This window comes from Magallana gigas, chromosome 2 (genome assembly GCF_963853765.1).
Source record: "Magallana gigas chromosome 2, xbMagGiga1.1, whole genome shotgun sequence".
Classification (NCBI taxonomy): Eukaryota; Metazoa; Mollusca; class Bivalvia; order Ostreida; family Ostreidae; genus Magallana; species Magallana gigas.
In genome coordinates, this window is record NC_088854.1 from 46,463,500 (window position 1) to 46,477,342 (window position 13,843).

Here is a 13,843-nt window from a genome sequence, read left to right on the forward strand (position 1 = left end):
AGTAAATTTGATTTTCAAAAACACCTTTGAATTATGAATTATGAATTAGCGCAAAACAAGAGGCCCAGGGCCACATCGCTCAACTACGCTACAAACAGTCATAACTCTGATTATCGTTAAATCTGCTTTATGGTACCAAATACAAAATATCTGGACATTTTAGTATAATAGAAAACCTTACTTAAAAGATCTTCCATTTTTATAACAGATGCTTATGTTAAACATTGAGCCCCTTTTGTTAACTCAGGTTTTAAGACAGTAAAGATTTTTTTCCTATTATCACCTATGTTAAAATTCAGCACCTCCATCCAAGGATGCTTTGCGCCATGCTATGTTTAGTTAAAATTGGTCAATTGGTTCTACAGAGAAGAAGATGAAAAGTTTTCAACGACGACAAAGACAACGGACAAATTTTGATCAGAAAAGCTTACTTGTTTCATGTTGTAAATTTTGTATTTACACCCAACCAGTAAACATGACGCCTGAGCCACTGGCTCAGATAAACTTAAAATGTTTTTACCAGGTAGAATTTTGATATTACATTGTAGTATGGAAGTTTGGTTTACGATACGTGTATATTTTGTGTTTACAAACATAATTACGTGCCTCTTGATCGAATACATTTGTTGTTGTTGTTTTCTTTTCTTAATTTTGATCAAAGTATTAAGGTGTAAATCCATTTGACATAAGGCGCCACATTCTTAAAAAATTCCATACATCGCCAACCCCCCCCCCCCCCCCAAAAAAAAAAGAATTTAGTCATTATCCTTTGAATTTCATAACGCAGCAATTTTCAAATGCCAAATTATTTTATAAAATATAATGATTTTGAAGCTGGTGATGTTACACTAGTGTTAATTATAAAATCAATGTGATAGCTTCTAAATGTATACGCCAACTGTGTTATATCTTGTGGCAGATGCATGCACTTGTCTCACCGTTTATGGGGAATTTTATGGATGACAGCGGTGTTCGAAAATTGTAATTGTTGGATTATATAAGTTATTTAATATTTGCCAGAAATTTAACAAATTTATAAGGTTTAAATCTGAACGACATACAACGAAAACCGCTAGCTTTTCCCATTGTGGAAGAGGACTAAAGTATTTTCGAATATGCACGTTTTTTTATGAGAATTTAGCATGAAAAAATTTATTGCCTTGTTGTTTTAAAATGCGGAAAAAAACCCCCAAACAAAACAAAAGAATTCAGATATCGTTTATATTATTTGTAATTTGAAGTTGTGGTTCACATTTTGTCACTACACACTGGCACTAACTTTTTCATCCGTGTACTACGTTTTAAGCACCATCTACGTTATTTTACAGAGGGTAACTATGTATTTGTAAATAGCTTTTATAAATAAGATTGCTTTAGTTTCATAGTTTTATATACAAATTTTTTTTAGAAAAATTCAAAGGGAACAAATATTGGATTCTAGCATCTTTACACTATTGGCAGTGAGTGCGCTACATTTGGAAAGCATCGACAAGTGTTCATAGCACCCCGGTACATAAAGATTCTTAAAGGATGAATAAAATTTGTTCATGGATGTCGTAGATTCCTGTATTCTCACGGATATTTCGAAAGTACACTTTATAAATTTACACTATTCTTTTCGTCAATTTGAGTGGCCAAGAACTGTCTACCAAGTATAGTTAATGTTTATGTTCTAAATTATTACGAACTTAAGAATACAGTGTAAGGCCGGTTAGTGTACTAAAGTGAAACAGCAATACAATAGTTGTCAGAGTGTTACAAAAAGTTCATGAAGTCGTTCTCTTTCATGTTGAAATCTGACCGATAATGTTACATGTGTATTTACGGGCCACTGTGCAATGTATATATTAATGCGGGAAATTAGATAGTCGTTGTATAATGTTGTTTTTGTTGATGATATCACACTGGTTTCCGTTATCTGATGACGACAAAAACATATCCTGCGCATGCCCACAGGCAATATCGGTTAACGGTGTACCGCTAATTATATAACCATTGTTTTTATTGTTATAAAAATATAACGTATATTTAGGTATGTGGTATGTTGAATGATCTCTTTCATCTTATTTTTAATACTGAACCTAAATACCAGTGTTTATTAATGATTTTTATAGCGTTTTCGCTCTGCATTGTTTTTGCTCAAAGTCTGGTTTTCTCGGCTAGAATTTTATCATGTACCGAACAATATTGAAACATTATTAGCAATATTCATTTTAAAAGTTGTTAGATGTCATATATATTGGTAGATAAATGTATGTTACAACATGTCTTTGAAATAGTAAAGGGTTGCATACTTTTCGTCCCTATTTCCTGTGACCTTTCATTGGACAGTCGTTAGAGTGGTGAGCACGCGTGCGTATGTCTCATATTGGTGGAAAGATCTTATCCATCTGTAAACAAATTAAAATGGACATCTTCCGATGTTTTCTACAATAGCAGACGCGTGAAAGATCAAGATAACGTTACTGTACCGGAAGATGTTACGACAGATAGAGCACGGGTAGATGATGTCCGCAAACAAGCAGTCTGTTCGCGGCGTGAAATATGGACTGATTTTCTGATAGACAACAATATGGACCGACCATTTCTCTCTCTCTCTCTCTCTCTCTCATAATTCTCAAAAATTCATTCTACACGAATCTTATATATAAACACTTAAATAATTATCTTTTTAAAACGTACTTGTAACAAACATTCTAAGGAATCTTTAATTGTCGTGTGAATAATTACTGTAATTCAATTGTTTGTAAGATAAAAGTTATTTGATGCATGTATATTGCAACTGTACATATTGGTGACCCCTGTGTACCTCCTAACAAGCGTTATTAGCATTTCCTGTAAACATTTACGCAAATGCAGGTTTCTCCATATTTCTGTGATTATCCCGCAATAACTAGCGGATGGAGATGACACTCGCCGACTTGGTCCGATTGCAAAAATTTAGACGGTAAAAAGAATAATGTAAATAAATTTGGCACCAAAACTAATTTAATTCTTAATAATAGAGAAATAAATTTAACGGAACCGAAGTACTTTCAGATGTGCGTTTGTCTTTGGCAAATTGAATATGAGGATTTGTTTGTGTGTAGAATAAACAAGGGTTCCCTAACGATGCCGCTTCCGAATATTTGACGTCGAGTGTCGTAAAACTTGGAATAAATCCATCGTCTTTGCTTTGTTGGCGCGAAACTGTGGCTAACGAGAAGCGCTCTCTTCCGGGGCATTGTTTACAAGAACGACTACCCAAAGCAATATCCAATTAATTACATTACCAAACTAAAAACGCCAAAAGATCAATGGCAGTGTGTTTATACCATAATCCTTATCGCCGGAGACATATTAAACGAGATTTCTAAAATCTGTCAGATCTGAAGCTTTATTCGTAGTGAAAAGCTTGCGTTTTCAGTCTAACTGTAAATTTGTAAATGGGCGATTTTTTTTATTTTATATAAAATAACTCTATAAACTTGTAACATCCAAATCCATTGGTCAACGGAATGTTACCAATTAATCGCTTTGTAACTTGGCTAGTAACTTCAGGAATGTGTGGATTTTTTTCTCTCGAAATTATATATACATTTTACAATATAACATTTTTATTATTCATCAATACAAAATTTCCTTTGAAATATTTTTGATTTGCCCAAACATACTCGAATATGAAATTAGTTGCGGTATTATGTTTATTTATTAATCGATCAGTAACGTTATAGCCTAGACCAGTGGGTTGCGCAATGCTGATGTTGCAGATAGAAGCATGCACGTGGATTCACGCAGTTCTTGCGATTGATCTGTTTTTAAACATACGAACATCTGAGTAATTGTTCGTATAGTATTTGCAAAACACATCAAGATTTACATATCAAGCTCAGCTGGCAGTCTCATTGATACCTTTGATAGCGTAAACGACCGATTCCTTACTCTATTAATCGCCCCCTTCATGATAATTACTGACCATTCGACGATTTCGCCAGTCTTCACGCACGTGTGCACGTACAAGCCCTCCCCAGTCGTACTACACCCAGTTTAAAATTTGCAGAAATAATCATATGGATATGGTTATTTACACTCAAAGGAAAGAAATGAACCGTCGGCCCCCAACCCCCACCCCGCATCCCCGAACCTAAAAAAAACATTTGAATATGCCATTTATGATTTGTTGAAATTTGATGGCGACTGGGGACAAGTGACCACTTTTTGATTGTCCTCATGATGTGGCTCATTAAGTATTGGCAGGCGAGTGTCAACATTTATTGCTCTTTAGACGGGCCATCGAACAAAACTCCATCGTCCATAGCAATCTCTCCACCGACGCAATTCGTCCCCCGAGAAAATCTGGGTCCGAGGCTGCCGATCGTCCCGCGACATATGCTCGCGGCGGAGCGAAAATTTTCACGACAGACGTGTCATCTTTAATGCTCATTACATGATTTGTTTGTTTGATTTTATGAACTAATTACCAAATACTAATAAAATATCCTTATTTAATTTTCTATGCATTATTTCGCGTGCTGGCATATTGTTCAATGGTTCTTCCGAAATAAATGAAGATTTAAACAAAAAGTGCAACTTAAGAACAAACTTTTTCTGTTTTAAATGATATTCTGTTTGTTAATTAAGGATAGTTAAGCTATTATATTTTGGCATTTTCTTAATTATCGTCTTTCTTTTTTATTAATTTTGTTATTTTTTTTCTGAAATAATTATTTAAAGGTTAAAAGCCAGAGCCGCGTGACGGCACGTGTAAAACAGCTACCGTGTATATGAGTATTCATTTCAGGAAGCACGTGTCAGATGCGGTACACAGCGCGAAACCCAGCACACAGGAAGTTATTTCGGAATATACCCGGTGTCACGCCTATAAAATTTGGAAGCGAAAGAAATTCACAATCCACAAGAAAACCCCCCGGTTTGGCAGCAATATCTTACTGTTTCTCACCGCGGGTTCCAAATAACATTTTACAATGCATGGAAATATATTTAATTTCTCTTTGAAAATTCTTAGAATAATAACAGGGGTTTTTTTTTTAAAAAGCTTTGCCTTTCCATTGTAACCTTATTAGTGGTATAAGCAAATTTTATGTTCAAAATTTGAAGCTGTTTTTCATACGATAAAAACTCTTCTCGAACAAACTATATGATTTTTTTTAAAATTTTAGTTATTTTTGAGAGATAATCAAATATATGTAGATATCTAAAGAGTGTATGATCATTCTATTTCTATCACTGATGTACGCTAATTTAATTTTCGGGAACAAAAAAAAAAAAAGAATTACGAATGTAAAAAATTGTTCCGTGTGAATTAAAATATATTTAGTCTCACCAGAATTAATCAATTTAATTACGAATGTAAATGGAAAGAAAAACAAAATTAATTATTAAGTTAAAAGAAATTCCTGAAAATAATAAAACTAATATTGTTTTATATAAATTGTGGTAACTATTCATTCGCTTTCGATTGCGCGGTACAATACACACTCGGTCTCTAGGGGGCGGGTCCGAAGCTGAGAATCTACAGATAACATCATCCCTGCAAGCAATCATGCGATCTGATTGGCTAGCATTAATTTAACGTCCAAACCGCTGCCAAGACGTAAATAAAGGTCGCATTACAGATGATAAGTTTAAAACAAAATAGTTTGAAGATAGCAAAACACGTTTTATACTGGATGTTTGCTCTCTGTTTTCGAAAAAGAGACTGAGTTTTGCTACGAGACCGCTTACAACAGTTTCTCTGTAATTCTATCCAAATTTAATCTGTTTGTTTGTAAACTTGGGAGACACTTGTCAAGATTGCTGCAATGAGTTTGAGTGTTGGGGGGTATTCCCACCCGGGATTTCCTCACCCTGGTCCCATGTCCCACGATTTCTACCAGTACCAACAGATGGCGCGTTATCCAGACCACTGTCCCGATGCAACGTATTTCCAGAACTGGGTTCTAAATGGAGTAAATGGACATCACTCGGATATCCCGGTTTCTCCGGAGTCCTATGGTATGTGCACACCGAGTCCGACAGAATATCATTCCATTGGAGGCGAACACTATTACCCAAATTTCGACAGGTGTTTAAAACGAAGAAGTACTGCTAACAAAAAAGAGCGACGTAGGACTCAAAGTATTAACACAGCTTTCGCTCAACTCAGGGGATGTATTCCAAATGTGCCATCGGACACAAAGTTATCCAAAATTAAAACTCTTCGACTGGCAACTAGTTACATAGCATATCTAATGGATGTTTTGTCTAAAGACGATCCGAACCTCACCGAAAAGGGATTTAAAGCCGAGCTGACGAAGAAAAAAGATGAAAGAAAAGAAAAACCAGAGAAACAGAAGGAACAGGTATATTTGTTATTTATTTATTTACCTATCTATTTTTTATCCTCATCAATTCTTTTTTAAGAAAATATCGTTGATTAAATTAATAGATTTTGGAAACTTTCATTAAAACATATACAAATTTCTTAAAATCAATAAATAGATAAGAGTTACGACTTAAAATATACCATATATTGTATAATTACATCGTTTGAATTTAGTGAGTGGGCAAATTTAAAAGTTTGTTTACATTTTTACGAGAGTCTGATAGTAAACAATGAATCATTTTAAGGATGTGCCTAGGTGTGTCTAGCACATTTATCATTTCATGCAATACACAGATAAAAAAAAATAAACTTAGCAAACTCACTAAATATATTTTTAAAAACATATAGGAATCACCTTGGCAAGGTCTCGTACTGGTCTGTGATAATGATGAAGATAAAATTCTGGTCGCAAGCCGCAGGAACTCAAATAAAATTTTTTTTTTATGAAATCTAAGTCGTTCATAAATCTTATTCCAAGATTTTATCTGCAGTATGTACATTTGTGTGTGTGTAGGAATTCTTGGTTTTTTATTGGTCACTAAGAGGCAAATCTAGAAGAATTAATAATGCGCAACCAATACCAAGTATCTTTAATGCTAATCTTATTGTTTGGGTACCGTTTTATATTTATTAAATAAAGGGAAAATACATTTTTAGGATATTCCTTACCCTGTGGTGGTTCAGTGAGGTGAAACAATTTACAGATGAATTAACATGTATTAATGAATAATGTGAACAATCAAAACAAGAGATCTTACTCGGACTTAGCCCTCGGTAATGTTACCATCACGTGGTCAATCTTTACACTCCACTGTACGATATCGCACCCAAATTTCTCATTTAATTTCTTTAACTACAGCATTAATTCGGCATTAAATCACATTTATCAGAATTATCATGAAGTTTTCATTATGTCAAAATACAGCATCATATTTCGCGCTCAGACTAAATGTCGACATATTTGCTTTTCCAAGAAAATAAAAAAACCAAGAGTTTTATGTACATTTTTCTCAAGAACAACTTCACCGTGTAAATATACACTGAGTACATATTCCGTTCCTATATTCGCATGTTATTTAAAAAAGCAACTATGCAAGTTTAATCTGTTGTCTGGTCTCCAGCATTTTTGCGCTAAGAGGTCAAAATTAAAGATAAAAGAGTCCTGCGGGGTTGATAATTACCCCCTACCCTCCCGTGGCCGTTATAACGAGTTCTTGAGAGACTTGAGCCTTGTCTTGCGGTCAAGCATTTGGAAATCATAATCCCCCTGAATAAATCTTAATTCAGCGAATTTTTAGGCATACAAGAATTTGAAAAGTTTCGACGATAATTATTCAACTTTTGACTTTTAGCTTAACTTTCCAATTAGTTTCATTCTTGATAAGTCATTTTGAAAGATATTTATATAAACATCAAGTTTTTTATTTCTTTTTTGTTAAATCACACTCAAATTCAAACAAATCAAATTTCTTCCACTCAAAAACTTTTTCATTTAGCAATTGACATATGATTTTCAACATTAAAATGATATATAATGATATAAATCATATAGATATTCAAATAGGCCTAATTGACTTTGAAGGCAATAAAACTCCCTCTTCAGACGGCTAATTACAAGAGGCAGTTGTGGGAGGGGGAGGGAGGGGGTTTTCAATTTCCTTAAATTGTATTTCCCTGTCGGAACACTTTTAGATGGAGAGAAACCGAGGCTGGTGGAGTTACGATCTGCCTAATTGAAAATACTCGTCAAGAAATGCAAAGTTTATCGCATACATTTGAAAGCAATTTACTGCACATAAAGAAAATCTTAAGAAGGAACTCATCGTTGATTCTGGAGGCATAATAATGTACGAAAAGTCGAGTGTGTTATATGTGCTTAAAAATCCAGAAATCTAATCTAAATAGGCCATGATAATATCTATTTTAAATAAGAAACGTTTTAATGTTCATAAATCAGAAAAGTTTTATTGTTCACAATACAGTCATATTTACTGGGTGAGTTAAAAAAAAAATTTAAAAAGTGACAACTCCAGGATAATTGAAAATATACGAAATGACAATTTCAAAATTGTAAATTAACCCAATTTCTTTTTTTTTTTGAAAAAAAGTTTTTCTAAAAAATACTAATCAAAGCCTTTAATGTACGACTTATAAATTCTAAATGTCATTTTAAACCCTAATCGCCTATACTTGACTTGGACCAAATGTAATGGAGCTTGTTCCGTCTGCGAGCCCCTTCCGCTTTGAGATCAAATAAGCTCTTAGCCGGGCCTAATGGAGAGGATAAGTATGTAAGCAGGAATCATAACTGTCTGTGAGAGTTTGCTAAGCTATATAATACCCCAGTATGATTGATATCCCTCACTCTGGTCCAGACAAAACTGACGGTTCCTACTCATTTCGTTCTTTCCTTCTGTCTCGCTGTTCTCGAACCACTAGAAGAAAAGAAACAAAGAAAACGTTGAGACTATCAAACGAACTGCATATGTAAGAAAAACCATGTCTTATTACTTTGTTTCTGAAACTAGAACAAAGCGAATTTCGAAAATGTCTTAGATGAATGTCATTCCGAATTCATTTTGTATAATATTTCGAACATTTATTATATAAAGTGCATACTGATATAATGGTTATGATAAAAGCCAGTGAATATTTAGAAAATGAGAATAAAGGTAAAATAATATTATTTCAAAGGGTAAATCATCAAATAAAATCATTTTGAGAGGAATCCTAAATATATCTTCTCTAATTTTAAAAATTGATAAGCATTGATAAAATCAACTGCATTGATTCTCACTTTTCGTCAGATAAAACATCTAGATATTGAACCTTATAAAAATAAATCTTTTTTAGCAACATTTATGTAGCTGGATGTTTAGCAAATTACCCATTAGGTCCATCTTAAAATTTTAGATCATATTTCTTTAGCCATAAACTAGCATTTAGTACATGTAAAATAATAGCTTTAAAATATTTGAACACTTTCCCATATCTTTATACAGAACTCTTCTTTTAGAGGAGATTGCTATTGTCTCAAAATTATCACGACTATTCAGCTCTCTTAAACTTTTTTTAATATTCATGTACTGGTACGGCTGATTATGAATTGTTATAATATCGTTTGGGACGTTATAAAAGAAATGAGTATTTATATTTATTCATTTTATCTACAAATACAGCTTCATCAATTTAGATTGTCAAACTTATTTATTCGCTCGGTTTGTTAATTTACAAAATAGAAAAACTTGTAAAATCTGAAGTAGTTTGGACATAAAACACTCAGAAACATGAAAACCAAATGGAAAACCCTGGCGTTCATCACGGTTAAACGGCCAATATTCGAAACACTTTATCTCAACTCATTGCATAGTTAAGAAACTCTTGAGATAATTAGATAATAAGATCAAATAATTACCGTATCATCGGCAAAGATAATACTGGACATGGGAAGCGGATTCCATTACCGGTACTATGAAAGTCAAGTTCCGGTAATGATCAAGGTCTATTGAGCGTTTGAAAAATACCTTGGGGTATGACGGTCATATGCATGCACCACGGTTACTCAATATTACAGTTATACATCACGGTACCGCCTTTTGTTGACATTGTACGGTTATCGTAAATATGTTTATTATTTCAAGATTTCTATCAATGCCGCTTTGATACCTGTTTATAGAAATGTAAAACACGTTTCATGGTTTTTAGACCCACAATTAAAACAAGGACAACAGTGGAGAAACAGCTAAATTAATTCTAAATCAAGAAATTAGGATTGTTACTCGTCTCTGGCGTACACGCTGCCTGTAAGAAGATGGTGCGTGTGATGGACGGGTAGCCGCGGCCGATCGCGTGATTAGTCCCGCAATAATCGCTCCCTGCTGGATGCTTGTTGACTTCCATCGACGGCGCTTCTCCATGCATCAAATTTATCCTCCGGCAAATCATAACTTAATTCGATTACCGCTGAATTGCTCATCCTATTCAATTTTTCTTTATTTCAGAAAATTCCCCAGAAATTAACATGTATCAATTTGAATTACGTTAATTGCCGTTATCTTTTTACGAGTTGGGTTGGAATTTGGGCTTTCCGTGACATGGATAGTCCCTTTATTGGCATCGATATATTTACGAGTTAGGTTCGATGAGGACTAGTTAGGGGAATACAACAAACTATTATTTCTCTGACAGATTCCTGCCCATCTGTTCTTTATGTAGGCCAAGAAGTTGTTGTGGTCCAGTAACCTACAGCCTAAACAGGAATATGAATATTATCCTTAAGTTTCTAAAATTCTACTTTACAAAAATTATTTAAAGTAAATTTACCGTACCAATTTCAAGGTTTTTTTCAACACCTGCGCCCCAAGGCCACAAATAGAATACATCACAATTTTACACATAGATAATTCAGCTTCAAAAAAGATTCAGCTCTGAATGAAAAGTTAAAACTCAACGAACAACAACACTGTGTATATGATTTAGATAAGACGAATTGGTTAAATCTGGGTTACATGAATGAAGGCTTTGAAAAATAGAAAGTCACGAATTTGACCTTAGTATGAATTATCTTTTCTTGCATAAAAATCTTCGCGGAGGTCTTCGACGAATCGAACTCATCCTCCGAGGTTAAATCTGACACGTCGGTTGCCCATCCGCGACAGTCTTTTGGTTTCGGCGGCTGATAAAGTAATTAGAAGTTGCATAACCGTAGAATCGGACAGGAGATACGGAAATACTGATACGAAAATTATCACACCTGCATGAAATTGTAAGTGAGCGGTGGTGCTTTACCGCCACTAAAAAAATTGGGGACAGAGAAAAAAAAAAGAACCGTAACGGAACACCGCAACTAAAACTTAAAAACCTTACAATTAAAACTCCCACCGGTTTCGCAAAGAGTAACGCCATTATTGAATAAACTTTAACTTTTAAATCCATTTGCATGTATACTGTAGAGGTCATCTTCATGCAAGTTTCAATAATTTTTACTGAACATTAATATGGGCGTTATCAGACTTGGCGTAGGGATATCAGCAAAGTGCCCGCTGTGTAACTCCGTCTTTTGGAATTTCGACATGTCTTGTCTAAATGAGAAACTAATCTTTGCCTGGTAAAACAATTGTTCAGATAAAGGGCAAACATTTTGATAGGAAAAAATGATTGATGTATGTGAAAATTTTATCGTTTTAAACTTACACAATTTCATGCCTTTCTTGCCTTCATTTTTTCTTAATGCAAAATAAAATGTCATATAGTCAAAGATCTCTGAGAAATCTTCGAACAGCAAGGGTTTCGTCATTCGTTGACGACTTTTATTTTCGGCGTTAAAACCTAGCTCAGTTGAAGAAATAATTAAAAGTCTGTCAAAACAACAGATATGATCTTCAAAAAATGTTTCGAACACCTCGACGTCTAAAGAAAGCTAATAAATGGAGCTTATAGGACCACCAGCCAAGACTGTGTAGATGGGAGTCAATATTTTAAAGCTTACAATTTTTACCGTTATCAATAAATTCACGACAGCGATAACTCTAGTAGTAGAAACCCTTTTTTACCACATCAACATTGTATTATAGCCTATATTTCCCTTTTATCAGTTATTAACCCCGTTCAGGATTCTTCTTTTTTGCAAAAAAAAAAAATAATGTAAGAATTGAAGACATTATTCGTTTGTTTGTGTTTCTTGATAAAAAGTTTTACAAACTTTTAAAAATTATTTCCAAGATACGCGTAACCTTTTAATATTGAGGAATGAAATTTTAAATAAAAGAGTTGCGCTATCTGTGATTTTATAGGAAAGAAGCAATATTTATTGTTTTTGAAGAGATTCAATGCAAAGAATATATATGCCATGATATGAAAATGAGAGAATTATTTACAATTTATTATGATTAATAAAATTACAAAATATTTTGAGTAGAATCGTGTGTGTTCAAGTGTAGCATTGCAAATAAAAAAAAAGAAGAAAATTCATCCCTATTTAATCTAAGTCTTCTAAATAACGATAAGCAAAGTATATGGTCATCGTTTATCAACTGCCTTATAATGGAAGAATTTGGATCACCCAAGAAGTGAAGTCGGGTCAAAGAAACGCTAAAGAAGGCACCTGTATGGCACAAGTCAATTAGAAACATTGTTGCTCCTTAATAGTCGATAAGCGAGATAAAGAAGGCATTATAAAAATTAAAATGACGGCTACAAGTGTGATAAAATGATGGGAGCGTTTGACACAACATCCCCACTTACCCAAAATGATTTTTATGTCGTATACATTTTCAGTGTATGTCAACTTATCGGGATTTTTTTTCTAATTAGACTCTCTTTTGTTTACAGGTCGTCTCCGATAATTCAAGTTCAGAGTCTACCAGCCCGACCACAAACAACGATAAAAAATCGAAAGGACGAACAGGGTGGCCGCAGCACGTTTGGGCGTCTGAACTTAAAAACTGACGAGAAGAAAAGAAAAAGAAAACAGGGTGGACAGAACTTCTGGAAACCGGAAGAAGTGCAGTGATGCGCATGCGCGTCAGTGATCCGTGCGATACTGTTTCAGAGTCTGATGTCTGAGAACCGAATGCTGTGATCAAATTCAGTCATGTCAAGAGAACATTCTAAAACTGCAGCGCCCGTCCTAAAGCAGGGAAACAAGCAGAATGTCTGCGAGTTGGATTCTTCCAGTGTCTGAAAAGATATGTTTTCATTTCTTTTAATGACTTCCATCAATTTGATTAAAATTCAATGGCAAACTTGATGCCCCGAACAGTGCACCTTGCAATGACTACATGCTACCTAATTTTATCTTATCATTTCAAATGACTCCGGAAGGCTAAATGGTATACTCATTTTCCTACAACATTCTTTTATGACATTTTGTTGGCAAATGTTGGCAAAATCAATTGTAACATTTCGGATAATGAGAAGACTCTTGTTTTTTTTTGTTCAGTTTTGGTTTTCTTTGAAATGAAGAAAACTAGATTTTTTTTTTACTCAAGTGCACTGTATGTTGAACTCGTTAACTAATTGTATGGGAGGAGTGTAGAAACTCAAATAAACAAGCCGAGCTTATACAGAACTACCGGGGTTTGTCTTGTGATTCTTGGCGCATTTATTGTCACCATAATGCCGCTATGTGTTAATTATAAAACAAGAGTGGTTAATTAAAGATCAACGCTGTCATATTTTGATTGGTTGTGCAGCCGACGTCACCCATTCCTGGATCATTCAGACAGTTGTATACACGAATAATTGTATTGATCGGGCTCGTAATTCGAAATGAGAAACAATCTAATTCCCCAAGCATGACTATCAATTGGGATATTGCCATGGTTTCGTATTTTCTTTATTGAATTAATACGCATATGGCTATCGTTAGATTTCTGCTAAAGCGAATTAGCCCGACGTAGAAAAATTGGGACTGCCTGGGACTCACTTTTTTCGTGATCAATTCCCTAATGTATCTTCATCCTCTCGTTACAAGGTTCG

The 13,843-nt window shown here is 34.3% G+C and overlaps 1 protein-coding gene across 1 annotated transcript; it reads left to right on the top strand.

Moving 5' to 3' along the window:
• Nucleotides 1-5,615: 5,615 nt before the first annotated feature.
• On the top strand, nucleotides 5,616-13,433 carry LOC105340883 (heart- and neural crest derivatives-expressed protein 2). The gene is made up of 2 exons (XM_011447131.4): nucleotides 5,616-6,341; nucleotides 12,695-13,433. Exons 1-2 carry the CDS (start codon nucleotides 5,802-5,804, stop codon nucleotides 12,809-12,811), a joined length of 657 nt encoding a protein of 218 aa, XP_011445433.2. The 5' UTR covers nucleotides 5,616-5,801; the 3' UTR covers nucleotides 12,812-13,433.
• Nucleotides 13,434-13,843: the final 410 nt, after the last annotated feature.